At 41.5% G+C, this 18,934-nt stretch overlaps 1 protein-coding gene across 1 annotated transcript in view; it reads left to right on the forward strand.

Moving 5' to 3' along the window:
- The window catches only part of CDYL2 (chromodomain Y like 2), a 362,648-nt gene that overhangs the window by 242,515 nt on the left and 101,199 nt on the right, over positions 1-18,934 (forward strand). Inside the window, exon 4 of the mRNA XM_069216897.1 lies at positions 13,802-13,974. Within this exon, the coding sequence (XP_069072998.1) occupies positions 13,802-13,974 (173 nt within the window). The remainder of the gene's footprint in view (positions 1-13,801; positions 13,975-18,934) is intronic.

The raw sequence follows: 18,934 nt of genomic DNA on the forward strand, positions 1-18,934 counted from the left end.
GTCTGGAGCCCTCCTTTTTTCAGTGGGCTTGGGCAGGCCCATCCCCAGTAGAGTGTGACAGCTCAGTGATTGATGTAGATCATTCTGCCCCAACACTTTCCTCCTCAGGAGGTGAGAGAAGTGCTTCTAATTGCCCCTTGGTGTGGGGCATTCTTTGTTCCTACTGCTAAACAAAATGGGTACAGCAGTGCGACACAAGACCTGGGCTCTGATCCTGAGCAGAACAAGAGAAATAGAGAAACTCTGGATGACCCATAAAATGTACAGTTATTATTTTAGAAGTTACACATTTGGTTTTGTCACACAGGTTACACTCCAAATCTGATAGAGACTTTTAGCTGCAGATTCCTTATTTTTGAATTCTCCCCAGGTGTTAGACTAGATCCAGAAGATTTTTGTTAGCAGTATCCCTGAAGCTGGTAGGTGGAGTCGATCTACTCCACATCCGTTGTTGGCATTGTTTGCACCAGAAATGATGTTGCAGGTCCTATGTAGGTGCCATCCAGGTGCGCTGGCAACATTTTTTTTCTTTTCTGCACCAGCCAGCAATGACCCGAAGAGAGCTACCCCTTAAATGTTTCTTGACAAGTCTTTTGTCATCTTTTGTCAACTGTTTTTCAGAAATGTTCTCCTGGTGTCTCGAGGGATGTCTTCTAAGAAGACAGGATCTGCAGGGCTTGAAACCAGTCATTGAGCAATGTCCATGACGATCTGATTATGGCATTTGTAATCTGACTACGACACAAAGTAGTGCTCCGAGTGCCGGGACATGCATCGAAAAGGCTTTGAAATAGCAGTCCCTAAAGCAGATGATAGTCTGGAATGCAACTCCCTGCAGGCCAGTGTGTCGCTCGAGAGGAAGGTCATGGGACCGGTCGCTGAGTCCGAAGTCTTTATCATCCCATTCAGAGTCCTTGGGGTGATCAGATAAGTCGAGGCACAGGAAAAATCCAAGAAGTTGAAGCGCATTTCCACTTTTCCTCCTCTGTTGGCTAACTTGACGAGGGAGCATCGACATTCTAGGCCTTACTCTGTGGAACCTGTGCCTGGGCTGACTCCGGGCCTCCCCCAAGATCTGGGAGGTGGAGCGAACCCTGCTCAACTTAAAGAATTTTATTAGGCCATTTGTCATGTTTTTGGGCAGTCCGACCCTGCTGCTGGAGTGCCCTGGTATGGGGGAGGTCCTTTGGTTTCATGCCATCAGCTCCGACCCTGGCCCCATGTGGTTCCAAGAGATCCAGTCCTGGATCTGGACCAGCTCTGGGCAAGGCCTCTGTGAAGAATGGGAGGGGGTTGCTAGACCATTTAGAATACCAGCCTTACAAAAGTGAAATGGACTGGTGTGAGGACTTGAGTGAAGCCAGCGGACTGGACACATCTCAGATACTGGCATTCTCCCCCCCCAAACATGGCTACAGAGGAGGGAGCTTCTTATGCAGTAGTGGTGAGAAGGTCAGCTGAGGTCCTGGACCTTAAACTCCCCTTGGTAGCTGTCAGTATTAATCTCTTGACAGAGGTACTGCAAAAAGGAGTTTCCACCTAAGAACCTTTGCTCCTGTTCGTTGTAGCCTTAACTATCGTCCTACTGGGTACCTGGTCCAAACCCAGCAAAGGGGCTCCTGTGAACAGGGCAATTGCCTGCCACCATCACCCCACACCTTGGGACCCAAGTTTCCTGATGCACTACCCCAACCCCCGAAAGCTTGGTGGTCCAAGCCTCTACCTCTCAAGGCACAATCTCTACGGCTCCCCTGTATAGGAAATCCAAAAAGTTGGATTTATTTGGGAAGAAGATATTTTCTTCTGCCAGCTTTGCATTGCGGTCGGTGAACTCTGCATGCCTTTTGGGACTTTATTCACACAAGGGCTGTACTCTTAAAGCTGTTATTGATGGGAGAGATACAGCAACGTTCACAACTCATTGTAGACTTGAGGCAACCGACTTGCTGGGCAAAGCAGTTTCCACCACAGTGGCCCTGAGGCGCCATGTCTGGCTGAGGACAACTGGATTTTTGGGGGATCTCCAGCTTCTTTGATGGACATGCCCTTCGATTGGTCAATCGCTTTAAGGATTCTCATGCTACAGCCAGGTACTTGGGCTTCGTAGCGGGCCCTTGTCCTCCCACTCTACCTATTGCCCCTTTTGTGGCTACAGAATGGGTCTCTAACAGCACTGATTCCTGTTCAGCCACTGTGCTGTGCATGCTGTCCAGCCTCTGCAAGGGAGTGGGACCCTCTGACATGGTGGATCAGGTGGCTAGCTGTCTGGTAAGTCTGCTGCCTCTCCTTCTGCAGCAATCTCTAAGCCCTCTTCGTCTGCCCCCCCACCACATACCAGTTAGCAGCAGTATTCGCCATCAACTGGCCCTCTGGCAATCCATCACTTCAGACAGATGGGTTTTACAAATAGTCTGAAAGGGCTAATTCCCCCCCCCCCTTCGAAACTCCTCCAGCCATGCCACTTTCTTATGATTGGATGATAGAGGATCATTTGTCCCTTATCTGCGAGGAAGGTGACATGCTTTTGACCAAGGGCATCCTAGAGTGGGTTTAGTGCCAGTAGTGGGCTATAGTTGCTATTCCTGCTACTTTACGGTCCCCTAAAAGGATAAGGGCCCTTGCCCTGCTAGCGCGCCTTGTCGTTAGTAAGTAAACTTACAGGGGGACGCGTATAGGTCAATCAACCTTTTGAATCGTATGGAGTATCCTAGTCATGCAGTGACCATTGAACAACAAACAATATCAATACTTAATGAAACCATTTTAGTTTATCACCCTCAAACTTATCTACTCATGAATAACCACAACTCGGTAAAGAGATAACAATTTTTATTTCCCTATTGCTTACAATTCTAAATCATCTGTTAGTTCAAACTGTATTCAATTTATTGATTCATTAATAAAACACCATCACTTAAGAAGACATATGCGAAAAGGTAATTCCATAAGCTACAACATTAGCATTGACAGTGAAGTTCAGCAATTAAGTTTGCCAGTCAATTGTCAACGTCACCCTTCAAGAGCCTACCTAATCAAAATTAGCATTAGTACGTGGGTCTTCATGCAAAAACAATTTGGAGAAAACATTAATTTGGAAACATCTACCTAAATGAGGTTATCTACAATCAGCACAGTTGGTACCTAGAAGATAAGGCATAAAAATAGTCAGTCACATTTTCATAGCTACCGATCCGGGATGGATCGGCAACAGATCAGTCTTCGTCTTTAGGTCATCAATTAGTCAGATACGAATCCGGCTCACAATATGAACCCAATATCGCCACCTCAGGCAGCGTCTCCTGACGTCATCAATTTTCTTCCTGCAACTCTGATCTCTTGCCCTTTGTCATGACTTTTTATTAGGGTCCCTCAGTCCATCCCCCTAATTGCTAATTGGTCAGTCATCAGATATGACTTTAACCTATAGTTTTTTTTTACCAAATCTACTAATTTTCATATGTTTCAAGTCACAAAACGTGGATTGGTTCTTCATGCTATGCCCTCATCATCCGGCTCATCGGGTATCAAAATATTAGCATATGGCTCTTCAGTCAGTGTCTCTAGTGTTCAAGTCCTGGAAAAGTACATTAAGCCTGCTCTGCACATAATTGTAGCAAATTGCCTTCATCATCTCCTGTCCGCCGGTACATTGCAGAAAATTCTAGCTAAGTAACTTGAACTTTGAACGGGTCAAGGTTGCATACAGCAGTTTCCAGTCCTTTGCAAGGTGTTCGGTTTCCCATGTTCGGATTGTGCGAGGCCTAGTGGAACCAGGCCTTTAGTCCAGCTAACTTAGGTTATAGATCTCATTATGACAAATTTTTACATTTTTCTCATATATTTTCATTATTGCGTACAATTTCAGTAGTTTTAGTACACATGGTGATCATACCCCAAGGGCACATTTTTCAAATGTGCACATTATTTTTCTACAATGAATTTCTCTATACATTTTCTCATTAGTAATAACATATAGATCATTAATAATTTTCTTAATTAGCATATCTACTTCAACAGCCCTATCCTAGACCTTTGATCACTCAATCTCTGCCTCAAGGAGAAGTTCAAGATTCTCACGACGGCTCATGTCTTGTCTGCCTTGGATTCCTGAGATTAAATGGTAGCTTTGGACTTGCAGCACTCCTACTTCCACATTCCCGTTCTGCCTGACCACAGATATTACTTGCGGTTCACGATAGACCACAAGCACTTTCAGTTCACCATGTTCCTCTTTGGCCTTACCACACCCATCAGCTTTTCACCAAGGTGATGGCGGTAGTTGCAGCTCATCTGCCGAGATTAGGGGTTGCAGTCTTCCCCCATCTCGATGACTGGCTTTTGAAGTTAGACTTGCCCCAGGCTTCATTCTCCCATCTCCAGACTACAGCGGACCTCCACCATCTACTGGGGTTCACTATAAACGTGCTGAAGTCACTCCTGACTCCCTTTCAGGCATTCTCTTTCATCGGAGCTGTTCTGTACACAGTGCAATTTCGGGCTAAACCTCCCAAGCAGCGAGCCCAGGAGATTCAGGCTATGATACCAGTGTTTCAGCGTCTATCCTGGATTTCGGTTGATAATGACTCTGGGACTGATGGGCCTCATGGCCTTCTGCATCCTCTTTGTGAAACATGCCAGATGGCATATGTGGGCTCTGTAGTGGGACCTGACATTCCAGTGTACGCTTCACCAGGGGACTCTCTCCAAATTGGTCCAGATCTCGGAGGGAACTGTGCAAGAACTGAAGTGGTGGTTAACGAAACACGATTGAGCCAGAAAGACATCCCTCTCCCTTCCCCAAACAGATCTGACAGTGGTGACAGGTGCATTACTCCTGGGATGGGACGGCCATCTACAACAGATGAAGAGCAAATTAATTTGGTCGCTGGCAGAAACAGGATTCCACATCAACATGCTGGAGCTCCTTGTGATATGGCTGGCATTTAAAGCCTTTCTTACCTCTTTCAAGGGAAAGGTGGTGGAGGTCTTCACGGAAAACACCACTGCCATGTGGGACTGCAGCAAGCAGGGCCAGGTGCGGTCATGAAACCTTTGTAAGGAGGCTGTGCACCTATTGACGTGGCTTGTACAGCAGGGCATATCCCTGGTGGTTCAACACCTGGTGGCCTCTCCAAATCCCAGACTGGACAAACTCAGCCAAAAATGCTTAGCGGATCATAAATGGCATTTCCATCCAGAGGTAGTGCAAGGTCTCTTTTAGCAGTGAGAGGCACGCCCTGTTTAGATGTCTTCGCCTCCACAAAGGATGCGCAATTTCAGCAGTTTTGCACATTGGAATTTCCAAGGCGGAAATTGCTCAGAGACGCTTTTCATCTCGAGTGGAGTTCAACTCCCCTGTCCCACCCAAACTACCTATGCTAAGATCACCCTTTTAACTCAACCATGTGGCTGCAGATCCCTATTGGGATCCAGGACACTAACCACCTATATGGACTGAGCAGGTCTAGGCCCACCCTTGCCCTGGATCATACAATCCTGCGTCCATGACACCGTTTCTGGCAAGGGTTTAGTGCCTCTGCAGTGACATCAACACAGCTGACAGGTCTGAAACCTGATCCATGGGTCACCGGTTGCCCCCGCCCCACATAGAAGACACAAACCAGTACCCTCACTCAAATTAGTCACATATCCTTTGAACAAGTTGCTGACCCTCTCTTACAGTAGTCTGGGGTCTATGCTCCCACCCCACTCTCTCGGGTTGATTGTGCTGCCACCCCACTCTCATCGCAGGTCATTTTGAGGGCCCCAGGGCATCCACCCCAAGGCTGATGTACCAACAGCACTCCATTAGGAAGGGGCCTGTATCCAGCATTGCCTCCTTCCCACCCTCACCTTGCTTGGGGGGCCGTACCCACCAGCCAAACCATTGCCTGGAGAACCATGACTTTGAGGTGCCCAAATACATCTACCACAGAGCTGGAACACCAGCAATGCACCAGGCAGGGGCCTGCTTAAGGTGGAACCTCCTGTGCACCCTCACATCATGCTGGGGACATACCCACCAGCGACAAGGCTTCCGCCCTCAGTCCTGGGACCTGACCCTATAGGACCTACCTGACTGGACATACAGCTGGTCATTGCCACAGCCACCCCTCAGGTACAAAAAAGCAGTCCTAGGATGACATCCTACAATGCTGTCAGGCAGCTGCCTACCCTATCCTGACATCCCTGGGTCCACCACTAACCCATCTTCGGAGACTAAGGAGTCCTACGATCCTCTTTGATCTCCTCAGGGTCAGCCTTTACACCTTCAACTGTGGGAACCATCCCTCCACAGGACCAACCACCTCAATGGGGCATGCTGGGCTAGCTCCCACTCCCCACCAGATAGCAAGTGGGGACTATCGGAACAACATCTTTCTTGCACCCTCCACCCTGAGAAAAGTTCTCTGGAACGTCGCACTCTCCAGCCTGGAACCCCTGCGATGGCCACTATTCCATTGTACCCTCCCACCCCACCCTTCCAGAGGTTTCTGTACCACGTCAGTGGTGGGGAAAAGTCTGTAAAAAGAATGACTTGTGATGGATCCCCTTGCAGGAAATCTGTACTACTTAGGGAAGAGTGAGAATTTCCTGAAGCCCCAGTCACCTCCTACACCCCCCGAAGCAGGGCCCCCCTACACCCAGATCTATGGGTTGGTTAGCTGTTGTAGCCCTAACCCCCTAGAGAAGAATCCCCCTCATACCGGACCAGTGTGTAGTGCAGGGGTTCAAAAAGCATTCTAAACAAAAACTCTAGTGAGAACACAGAGTGTGAAAAGCCACCCCCTCATTTCCTAAAATGCTAGTCCCAACAAACACAGCTAATACATATAGCAACAATCCATGCTTCTACATGACATGAGTACAGGGGCTTTCCCTCCAACATCTAGACTTCACCCAACCAGACCGTTGAATCTCTCTCAGAGCCTTGTGCTCTCATATTTGCACATTAATGTACAGGTAATGTGTGGGACAACTGGACCTATGAAATGTTATCAGTGTGTACCGCAACTGGATATACTATTTCCCAGCCCTGACCACCAGTGTTGGAAATAGGGCTGTTAGTTGTGTGGCTGCCTGCACAAGTAATAGATTCACAATTGCCCTCACTGAAGACCAAACACCTAATTGTAGCGCTTGACTCTCACAGGGTAGCTGACCGGAGCAGTCCAAGACCTACTGAATAGAGGTGGTGGTTTGGGCTAGTAATCACCAATCAATGGCCTGCAAAAATAACCCTCAGTAAATGTCCAGTCATTCCTTTTTCTTTAGAAAACGGAGAAGTAAATGTATTACACATACTACTAAATACTATGCAATAATTTGCAAAAATGTACTTTGGCAGAGGAACATACCATAGATAAGGACTCAGGATATCTATGGAAGAGAAAGTTGAAAAGTTTGTTGGTGGTCAAATAGTACGGGGGACTACCACAAGCCAAGGTATAGGCAAAAATGTTAGTAAAGCAACAGGGCTCCAAAAGACATGATGGGGTGATTTTATACAGGGTGGTGAAAATTGTAGCAGTGGCTCTCCCGCTGCGCTGGGGTGAGCCACCTGAGATTTCTTCTTTGTTTTCCGCTGCTTCATTTGTTGTAGGGTGCCTGGTTCCACCCCGTTTCAGTCTAGGGTTGTCTTTTTATACTTTACAGTGCTCCGTAGGGTCCCTGTATTTTATTTTTTTATTTTTCCAATTCTCATTTTTTCTGTACCAAATTTTTCCACTGCATTTCTCCCCATTTATAAAAGATCCCTGATTTTTTAAAAATATCTACGAGCACAACACATCTCTCCCCATTATACTTTGATGAGTATATTAAGACAATCTTAGAAGATCCATTTCGTTTTTCAGACACAGCAGACAGTGAACCTCCAGCTAGCTCCATTGTACTTAAAAATTGGACATGTGTTTTCATGTTTCACATATTGGTAGTGAAAAACTCTTGTTTGTGTTTTTCACTACTGTAAAACCTACCTCTCCCATAGAATAACATTGTGTTACCTTCTTACATCTAATAAGTGCTACGGTTTGATTGGGGACAGGTAGAAATGTCGAGTTTGGACTCAAATTAACTATAAGTCAAAATTCTATTTCATAATAATGTTGCATTTTAAGTCACAACTATGAAAATACCACTTTTAGAAAGTTGCCATTTTTCTAGCTTAACCATTTGGTGCCTGCTGCCAGTGTCCTGAGTCACATGACTATGAATAGCTTAGGTGTTGAACTTTGAAAGTATGTCAGGATATAGTTGGTGATTAAAATGCTCATTGAATATCTGAAATCTCATATAATACCATTAGGAATTCAGGTCAGAAACATTCTGGGGGTTTTTACTGATGACAAGCAATATTTACACAATTTTAGCAATATTGGTACGACCTGTTCACGCCATTGGGTAGTGTTGAGCATTGACACAGCTATTAAGCACTCTAAACGTAAAAAACTCCTAGAGGAGATTTTAGATCTTGAGAAGCAAATCAAGGAATGTTCCCTAATAATAGATTTAAAAAACTCCCTAACAAAATAGAAAAGACGATCTCCGAATTCAATGGAATCGAGCAAGAAAAGAAGACTAATAAAAATTAAAAAAGATATATGTAATTGTTAACTGGAGAGAACATACACATATTTAATTGACAAATTTCACACCAAACGAACTTTCATACCCATCTTTTGGCCGACTGTGTGGAAGAATCAACACAGCTAATAAGAGTGTCACTTTTTCTAATACATCAGGAACTTCCTCAGACAATTCAGACCCAGATGAAGGCTATAGCTCAGCTGCATGGACACAAAACCCCACATTTTTAGTGAGAGGCCAATTCAGACCCCCGAGGAGAGGGAGAAGATGTCAAGGGTGGTTCAGTACTGCAGGCAACCAACAAACACAAAGAAAAGTGATCTCAGATGACTTGCCCATAGGTAGTCCTCCCCTCCCCCCAAGATGGTGAAAAAGCTAGACAATTTGCAGACAAATCCCATTTTGAACCTATCCAAACATTCTCTTTCCTCTGTTGAAATCCCATTTTTGAGCAGAGGTTTATTCTTTGTCCCCATGATTTGTCCTGACGTGTTGGATTTGCGCAGTGAAGTGCTTAGGTTTATAGGAAGATTAGATTATATACTTTCCTCCTCAATAACCTGCATGTTGCTATCATCTCCAGTACTGATTTCTGCTCACCCTTTACCTTCATTCCTCCCAACAGTGTCATTACCCTAGAGGTTCACACTTTTGAAGGATTAGTAGTAAATCCCAATTTAGAGCACAAATGCAGATTTGTTCCATAGAACATTAAACTAGAAAAGTGTGCAGTTTCTGACATAAAATTAAATCAGTCTCTGATTATTAAACAAGACAACAAAGGTGGTGGCATTGTGATTCAGATGTAGGTCATTATAAGAGTGAACTTCTGAGACAACTTGAGAATAATACACACTATTTAAAACGTAGGTGACGGTTAAGAGTTCGGCAGACGGATCTTCTTTTGATGGGGAGGTTGCCGCCTTACTGGGGACCTCCCCGCTGGCCCCATTGTGACTTTCCCACTGTGCTGTACTCTGGCTGCCAGCCCAGTGGGAAAGTGGCAGCAGCATTGTTACCAACTCGTAAATGAGCCAGCAGCAATGTTGCCGCTCGCCGGGGGCACCAGCACCCTCATAATGCGCACTGTCTGCACCAGTAGACCCCTTGAATCCAGGTGCGGGCCTATTTCTGAACCTTTGGGAAGGTTTATTGATTTTTTTCATTAAAGGCACCGTTCCCCAGACATTATGCTGTGTAGTGTGCAGCATGGATGTAATCAACCACATTGGAACATTTCCCTTTTGACTACAGCAACAGCCTTCTGTGCCCTGTGGACATTGATTCCTTATACACTAATATTCCCCAACTAGACGGCATTTCTGTCATACCGAAAACACTTGACAAAAGAACACAACCTCATTCAGTACCTACATCCCTTAATATAGAACTGTTGAACTTAATTCTCACTCATACATTTTTCGAGTTCAGTGGTGATTTCTACCAACAAAGTAAGGGCATACCTATGGGAACTGTTTTTGCTCCCAATTTTGCAACTTTTTTCATGGTTGACCTATTCTGCAGCCATATTATAATATGGAAATGGTACATTGATGATACTTTTTTGATTTGGTGGGGATCCACAAACACTAAAAGTGAATTTCAAGAGTGCCTCAGATTTACTCGGAGACATAGTGAGGAAGAAATTCCTTTTCTTGACCTTATGACTAAAGTCAAGGACGGAGAATTTTAAACACCTTTATGTAGGAAACTGATAGAAATAAACACTTTGTTGTCTTATTATAGTCCTCACCACAGAGAACTCCCTTATTCCCAATTTGTATTGTATCAGGAGAAACTGCTTCCTCAAAGAATACTTTTTGAGAGAGGTTGCTACTCTACTAAATAAATTAACCATGAGGGGCTCATTGGTTAAAAGGTCTATGAAGAGAGCCTGGTATTGCCCCAGAGAAATTCTTCTGACACCAAAAGAAAGAACAGACAATGATAGACTAGTATGTGTTACTACTTTTTCCCCTATTTCTTTTTTAGTCAAAAAGAGTATTCTGAAACACTGCAGGGTCTTGAATGCAGGGGACATGACATTTGAATGCCCACTCTTTGTGTTCTACAAATGTAAGTCTTAAGGATCATTTAGTAAGAGCCAGCATCCCTCGCATTAGGCCAAAAAGAACACTTCTTGACCATTGGGGAGCCACCCCTTTGATTGGCCGCTATAAATGAAGAAATTGCATTGTATGTGAGGTTACTTTCAATACTAAAGAATTTGTCTACAATGATGTAAAAAAGGGTCTGCAACAATTTTTGAACTGTAATACCAGCAATCTTATTTATACTACCTTTTGCCCCTGCAATTGAGTATATATAGGACAAACTACAGAAGAGGTATGCGTATGGATTTGCCAGCATAAAAGCCATCTGCGGTGTAACGTCACTAGTGTGCCTCTGGTTGAACAGTTTGTGAAATTTGGACACAATGAGAATGACCTGTGTTGGAAAGTTATCAGTGCAGTGAAACCACTAGCAAGGGGCTGGGATATTTTGAAAATCCACAACAAAGAAGAACTGAAGTGGATCCTATGGACCAGTAGTCTGTATATGGGCCTCAATAGGATGGAGGATTGGACTTCATTATTATGAACACTTATCCTCGCGTTGAAGCTTCTTGGCTGATGTTGAAAAAAATGAACTTGTTAACTTTCCAGTATTTTACCCTTGAGTGTTTTTGTTATTATTTGTCAATTTGTTGAAGTGTACACCTACCTGTTCCACGTAACATAACATAACATGTTTTCCCCACTCTTGCCTACTTTTGTATTTAGATCAGCATTAAAGTATAGTTTTCGTTATAAGATGATTGGATTGTTTAAATGGGCATGATGGTACTCCCATATTATTGTTCTTAAATGTGCTGATGAGGGACTGCTGTTCCTTGTTTATAATACCCATCCCAGGTCCCTCTTGTTATCCATGGGTTCCCCTTGTTGTATACAATATTCAGCCTTACTGAGTCCACACTAACTTTTACCCCGTTTACTATGGTATGTAGTTTCTTTAACTTTGACCTTAACCTATACTGTACAATTCAACTCTCTTTTTATGTATGTATATTTCAGATATGGGTTTTCTATTAAGATCTCATCCTCCAGTTGACTGTTAAGTGCCCTCATGTCGAAATGATGTGGCAGATGCTATAGAAAATCACTAAGTGAATAGGATTTTTCACATATATAAAATTTTATTCATATTTTACAGTTTTGAAAAACCTTTCATCTGTAAAAAAAAAAAAAAAGTTTATACACCATCCAGAAGGGCATATGATTTGGAGAAAAAATGAGCAGAGTTCACTTTCAGCTAAAATAATTTGTTCAAAATCTAAGTTATATGCATGCATAGCTTTGCTTAGCTAAAATATATTTTTTGCTTATAGTTTCTATCTTTTGGTAATTAATTTAGATTAACGAGAAATCTTCTGATTTGTACTCCAATTCATGTGTGCTTTGTGATTGTGCATCGACTTGCCATTATTCCAGGGGAAGCATGTTTTTAAATATACACAGGTCCAGCTCTGAACGGTAGCCCTATTTTACATAATAGTGTTTTTGTAATTTAAATGCAGACCTTCATGTCATTATGTAAACCTTCACTATGCGGTTTCCATGATTGCTTGAATCACTTTTACTGGAAAAAAAAAGTAAATAGATTACACAGTTGATATTTTCATTTATAACAGGAGTAAAAAGGTCACTTGAGAATATAACATAAAGGCAAAGTAGAACAAAAAAGCCCAAAGAACAAATTTGATCCTACAACATTATATTCATCCTGAGTTTGTAAATATGTGCTGGTCATTCATACTCATTGATTGTTAGTTTCTGATTTCTCATACCCATCCGAATGTTATAGTCGGTCGGCCATGACGAGTTCCTGCTTCTTCTGGGCTTTTTTGACTTTCACTTTCTACAAAGCAGTTTCAAACTTAAAGCATTTTATCTGTTTAGTTGGGGAATCCTTGAAATCCAGACATTAGCAATACACAGCCAAGCTATAACCATAAAAATAAAGACAAAGTAGCTTTCAGGTTTTAGGATAAAATTCTCTCCCACCACCCCTGAGATGATAGATTGTGGTGAGACCTTTGCTTAGGAGCTCGTAATTGTTTGAGGCATGCCATAAATTAAAAATTACCCAGCTTAAGTCCAGTTATAATTGTTCATCTGTGAGTGATATAAATACCAAGTTTTGCCATCCAATATTCCAACTGTTTTTGATGTCATCACAAAAATGCTCTCTAATTATATCATATCGTATGTCAGTTTAGTTGGGATACTTTTACTAATCTCCAATATTTTGATGATCTCATGTTTATAAATAACCATTTTAATATAGTACTGTTTTATCAAGAATTCTCGAACTTGCGGATATTTCTCTTCTTGGGGTAGCGTACTGATTTCAGATCTGCTCAAAATAGCTTGCAGTTTAAAACAAAAGTTTATTTTTTTAGACACATTATAAAATAATATCTATAACTGACATAACATAAAGAGACATACAAAACATAAGTATATGGAAGAAGTGAAGCAAAATTATACCATTATTACAATATTAAATATTATTCAGCTTAAGAAAAAGAAAATAAGTAAGGGAAGAAAACGCAAGAAGACAGTGAAATATATACATTTGGTGAGTTAAAGAAAGCATAGTGAGAGTAGTAGAAAAAAATAGAATTAAAAAACAAGAACAGTTAATCTTAAATATTATACAAGTGAATGTGTAGAACGTATATTAGTTATTTTAGTATGTGTAATAAATATAAAACGTTATTAATGCTAACTAACATATAATTAAAGATGGTGTGGGAATCACCTCCAAACCTGGTTGGTGGAGGATGGAGAATTGTGATAAAAACAGCTTAATTCACTGTCTTGATAAAAATCCCCTAATTGACAGGCTCTACATTGTAGCTCCCAAATGATCTCAGGTAAGAGGCAGACAATAGCAGGTCTATAGATTAGCATTGTTAACATTAAGCAACCTCTGCCAGCCCTTCCAGATGGCACAGATAGTCTTATAGCACATTTGTCAGAAGTGATGCTCATTAAAATGTTTCATGAGAATCATGGGTTCATACTAACAAATAAAATCAGTTTGACGGATAGTTCTCAAAACATTTGCTGCAGACCTTGTAAAGTAGTGTTTAGAGTCGTTGCTTTTTGTCAGGCTGTGACTGGATATTGTTTTTTATTGACAGATAATGAAGGAAGTTCGCCGAGCACTGTGCAATGCATCAACAGATGACAGCAAGCTTTTACTGCTCAGTGCTGTCGGGAGCGTCTTCTGCAGTGGCCTAGATTACACCTATCTCATTGGCAGATTGTCTAGTGACAGGAGAAAGGAGAGCACACGTATTGCAGAATCTATAAGGTGATCCACTCATGCGTGCTTAACTTTTCAAAATTGTGTAAAGTTGTTTTAAACCTTAAAGCCTTTGACCTTTGCCCAATATAAAATGTTGTAGTTAATTTGTTCTTTCCTTAATTTGGCAGCAAGAACTATTTAAAAAGCTAAAAAGAAAAATGTCAACATTTGTTTTTAATGCATAACGTACCACACCTCACCAGAAAATGCTTTAATTTTAGTATGTTTGTTAACCACATAACTTTTCTATTTTTTTCATTTATTTTTTTAGTGAATATTTTGTAAAAAAAAAAAAAAAAAATGATCGATGAAGGCTCAATCATTACGTTATAACAGAGTAGATACCTTCATAAAAGCTCTATTTATGTCTCTCGTCATAATTCACTGAGCAGAAAAATACTTTTACCATTTGGCATCCACATATTCACAACCATCTGCTGGATTATGCATGTGAATCTGTGTGGCATTTCTAACCACTGTAAATGACAGGTGTTAGTATAACTCAATGTTATGGCACTCAGTGTACCAAACTTACAGTGAGGCAAGGCTGTGTCATTTGATAGTTAACAGACCATCACTTCCACAAACTGAAAGACTCAAGATTGTCACAAAGGTACGTTCTGTTCATATTCATTTTAATTGAATTAAAGTAGTTGATATGTTAAAGGCAAGCATACTTTTTAATGTACATTTGGAACATTATACAACTCTCGGAAAAGAGTGGTCAATTGCAAAGCATTTCTCCAGTGCTTCAAAGTAACAATTAATGTTTTTTTAATACATTTATTATCTCTTTTATTTAAATACATGAAGGTTAACTTTATAAACTTGTAGTAAATATTATTGTTATAAACATTAGCCTGTATCCAATGATGACATGTTGGAGGTGTGACGTTTTTAATGATTACCCACCATCTTTTTGCATTTTATCAGTGGTCTTCCCTACCAGATTTAGGGTATGGTGGCATCAAAGATTTTTTCCTACCAGATTCAGGGTACGGTAGCATGATAGATGCAAACATGCGATGGCAAAGCCAGTAGGTTTTACTTTAGGATCTATTGACTTGGCCATTAATCTGTAGCTCTGCTATACAAACCCGCAATGCTGTTCATCATGGCTAAAGAATATATTAAAAAAGGCGCAAAGGTTGGCCTGTCTTCCTCATTTTGTAGGCTTGCGTCTGACAACCATGCATGTGTCTACACAATTCTATGGATGTGTTTTTTCTGTTTGTTTTTTTAACCGAAGAAGCCCCTTTTTGTGAGGTGTGAGTGGGGGCTTGCAACATGGAGGGTGCAGATGGGAACAGTATGAGGGCAAAGCAATAAGAAGTAGAAACAACATGGAGGATGAGGATATAAGCAACACATAGGTTGCAGATGGTCAAGGAAGCAATACAGAGGGCCGGGGAAGCAACATGGGTGGTAGAGGGGACATGGACTGCAGAGGGTAAGAGAAGCACATAGGCTAGAGAAAGGAATGAGGAGCTGCTGGGAGAAGCACCCGGGAGAGAAGTCAACAGTGTTTGAACAAAATATTGAGTTGGAAATATTGTCACATTTATATTGTGATATCATAAATCTCATGGACAGGAATATCGCAGGTTTTTACTGTTGTTTGGATTATTTATAAATAAGATCACTGTTAAAAATATAGTTGTATTTTATACATTTCTTTCAATATTATTTTAGTATTATAAGTGTTGCATGTTTCTAATTATTTTACATGCCAATGATGCAATTTTTATGAAATGACGTGGGTACTTTTTTTATAACAATTTAATATATTTTATTTATAATTTTAATATATTAGTGTGCTTTAATTTTTTTTTTTTTAAGGTAGTTCATTTTTTACATGGCGAGGAAAAGGGAGTGGAGTTTGTTAAACATTAATGCTATTTTTATTTAATGTAAAAGGTGGTGATTTTTATTGTTTCTATTTTTAAATGTAATATTTCATTTATAATACTTTTTTATGTTAAGCTTTATGTATTTCAAATCTAAAATGGAAATGTTTTTAAATGTTGTATTTAAGAATAAAGAGAACAATTAAAATAATCTGAGAAATATTAAAGATTTTTAGAATATTTGAGAATATTTTAGCAATATACACATGTTTATTATTTTAATTATTTAAGAAGTAAACCTATTAGTTATTGGTTTGTTAACAGATTAATAGTTTTAATTGTATGTATGATCTGTATATTAAAATCAAAACAAATAAAGTAATCAGAAATATTAATGTGTGTAAAAGTGTAATTTGATTTACTCATTTTCTATATTAAAGATAAAATGTAATTGGTGTAGATATTTAAATAAAATTATTTCCTTGTTAAATTATATTTAGTTTGTATAGTATGTATATTTAAAAATGTATTTTTACTAAGCATTTATTCAATTGCAGTAAGAATAGTGAATGTGATCTACTTAGTGTCCAGCACCTTCGCGAACGTACCTTAGATTTGAATGGAAATAGTAGATGTAAGCCTTGTGTGTCCTACACTTTCCCAATGTACCGTAGAATGGGGTGAGAACAATAAATGTAACCCCTCTAAAGTCCAACACCTAGCACAGTATAGCCTAAATGTGAGTAGTAATATTAAATGTACCGCCTACAGTGACCAGTACCTAATCTTATTTAGGTTAGGTTGGAGTTAGAATGGTAAATATAATCCCTTTGAAGTCAAATATCTTCTGCAATGTAGTTTAGAGTGGATTAAGACTAATAATAGTAAGTATAATGTTTGACATAAATAACATGTTCCCATATGTGGCATAAAATGTCATGGTAATATCATTCAGGGCCTCATTACGATTTCAGCGATCTATGGACCAACATGTTGGCTGTCGTACCGTCAACAGGCTGGCGGAGAAGACCACCAAATTATGACATTGGCAGTATTCAGTACAGAACACAGCCAAGGCACCACTGCCACTGTGGTCTGACCACTGCGGATGACGTTTGCCACCTGCACGCCAGCCGAAACCATGTTTCCACTGGACAGATTACGAGTTTACACACCGCCAAGGTTTCTGCTGTGGTTGCACCACCACGGAAACCCAGGTGGAAACGAACTGCATAAAAGGAGACACTACCCTTCAGAAAGCCGTACTAGTCCGGAGCAACCATGGAACCTGAACTAGATGTCTTCCCGCTGCTCCTGCTCACCCAAATACTTTGGAATCTGGGACAATGACAGCAACCGTAAGTACATACACTTACCTGTTACTGTTGTAGATTGTACATTTTTGTACACTCACACAACATGCATTCGGGAAGGGGTTATGAGGGCGACAAACACACACACACACGTAACATCATACTAACACACACTCACATACAGCCCCATACACAATAACATATACACAACAACCAGGCTCCGGCCACCACAAACACACACACACGTCAGTCCAGTATCCTACAACACATCACAACTACAACACAACTGTACCCTCTCTAATCTCTTGGCAAGGACCCACAGAGGGCACTACCCAGGGACACATCACACATACATCACAACGTAACACGAACAGGCAAAAATATACACAAATACACAACCATACTACTTACCGATTGGCTTACACAAAACATCGTAACTAACATACCATGCACAAAACATGCACACAGTCAAAGCACACAATACACCAAAAACAGATCTCAATACAAACAACACTCAATACCCACATAATAAACAATCTTAAACACACAATTGTCCATCACGCAACACACATCCTACCACTGTCAGACAAAAGTACTGCACACACACACACACACACAAAACTAATGAACAACTCCATACTAGGGAAATAAATACATTACAAAGATTTAAGCAGTAAACTAACAATGGGTTGGTTTAACTTATTATTATAATCTAAAATATTGGAAAAACAAAGACCAAAGGCCAGTCCTTAAATAACAGTCTTAATGCAGACAGTGCACATATGTGTGCCCTGAACTTGACTCCTTACTGCCATGTAACCTCCACAGGTAGGGGCATTTTTGGGGAAGGCACGCACATCAGGGGTTATCTGGGGGTGGGGAGTTGGGATTTGGGTTTAGGTTTAGGTTTTGGAGGGGGGCTTTGGGATCTGGTTTGGGAGGGGCTTCTTGGCTTTAGCTTAGGTTTAGTGGAGGTTTTTTTTTTTTAGGAGGGGTACACTTCTTGGCTGGGTGAGGGGCATGGGTACTTGCAGTTGGGGTAGGGGAGGTCTTCGAGGTGTTAGGGCCAGACTTGGGGAGGGACACAGAACATCTGGGGGAATCAAGGGGATAATAGTAGGGGAAAAAGGCAAACTCCACAAGGAAAGCTTGTTTCCACACACAGGGATGGTCATGCCAAAAGGATTTGAGTGTGGAGGGAGAGGGAGTGGTTGTCTGAGGTGCTGGTGTAGATGTCGTAGGTGCATGTTTGTGTGAGGTATGTTTGTGGGAGGTGGGTGCCTGTTGGGTGGGTGAATGCAGGCACTTATGTGTCCTGGGATGAGGGGTAGTGGCGCTGGGGGATGTCATGATGGGTGGGTACATTTTGGGAGGTGACTGCAGGTATGGTGGATGAGTTGCATGTAGGTGTGTCAGCGGTTGTGGGTCTGCAGGTGGATGTCTGAGGGTCTACTGTGGTGCTGTCTGTGTGTAGGATTGGTGTTGTGGCTGGATCTGTGAATGTTGGTGTAGTGTCTGCAGGTGTGTCAGGTATGCTGCCAGTCATGCTGGGGATGGTGTGGGTGTCAGGGCAGGTTATGTGTGCATCTGAATGTTGCTTGTGTGCATGTCAGTGGTGTGTCTTGTAGTGCTTTTGTTTGTCTGAGCTACTCTTGCATGTTGAGGTTGATGCATGCCTGGCTGTCTGTGTGCTTTGGCTGGGTCTGGGAAGAGTGGTTTGGGATTGGGGAGAGGAAGGTGGAGGGAGGACGGGAGACTAAGGGTAACTGGCTGCCATTAGTGTGGAGGCCAGAGCCTGAAATGATC

The sequence above is a fragment of the Pleurodeles waltl genome, chromosome 12 (genome assembly GCF_031143425.1).
Source record: "Pleurodeles waltl isolate 20211129_DDA chromosome 12, aPleWal1.hap1.20221129, whole genome shotgun sequence".
Taxonomy (NCBI): domain Eukaryota; kingdom Metazoa; phylum Chordata; class Amphibia; order Caudata; family Salamandridae; genus Pleurodeles; species Pleurodeles waltl.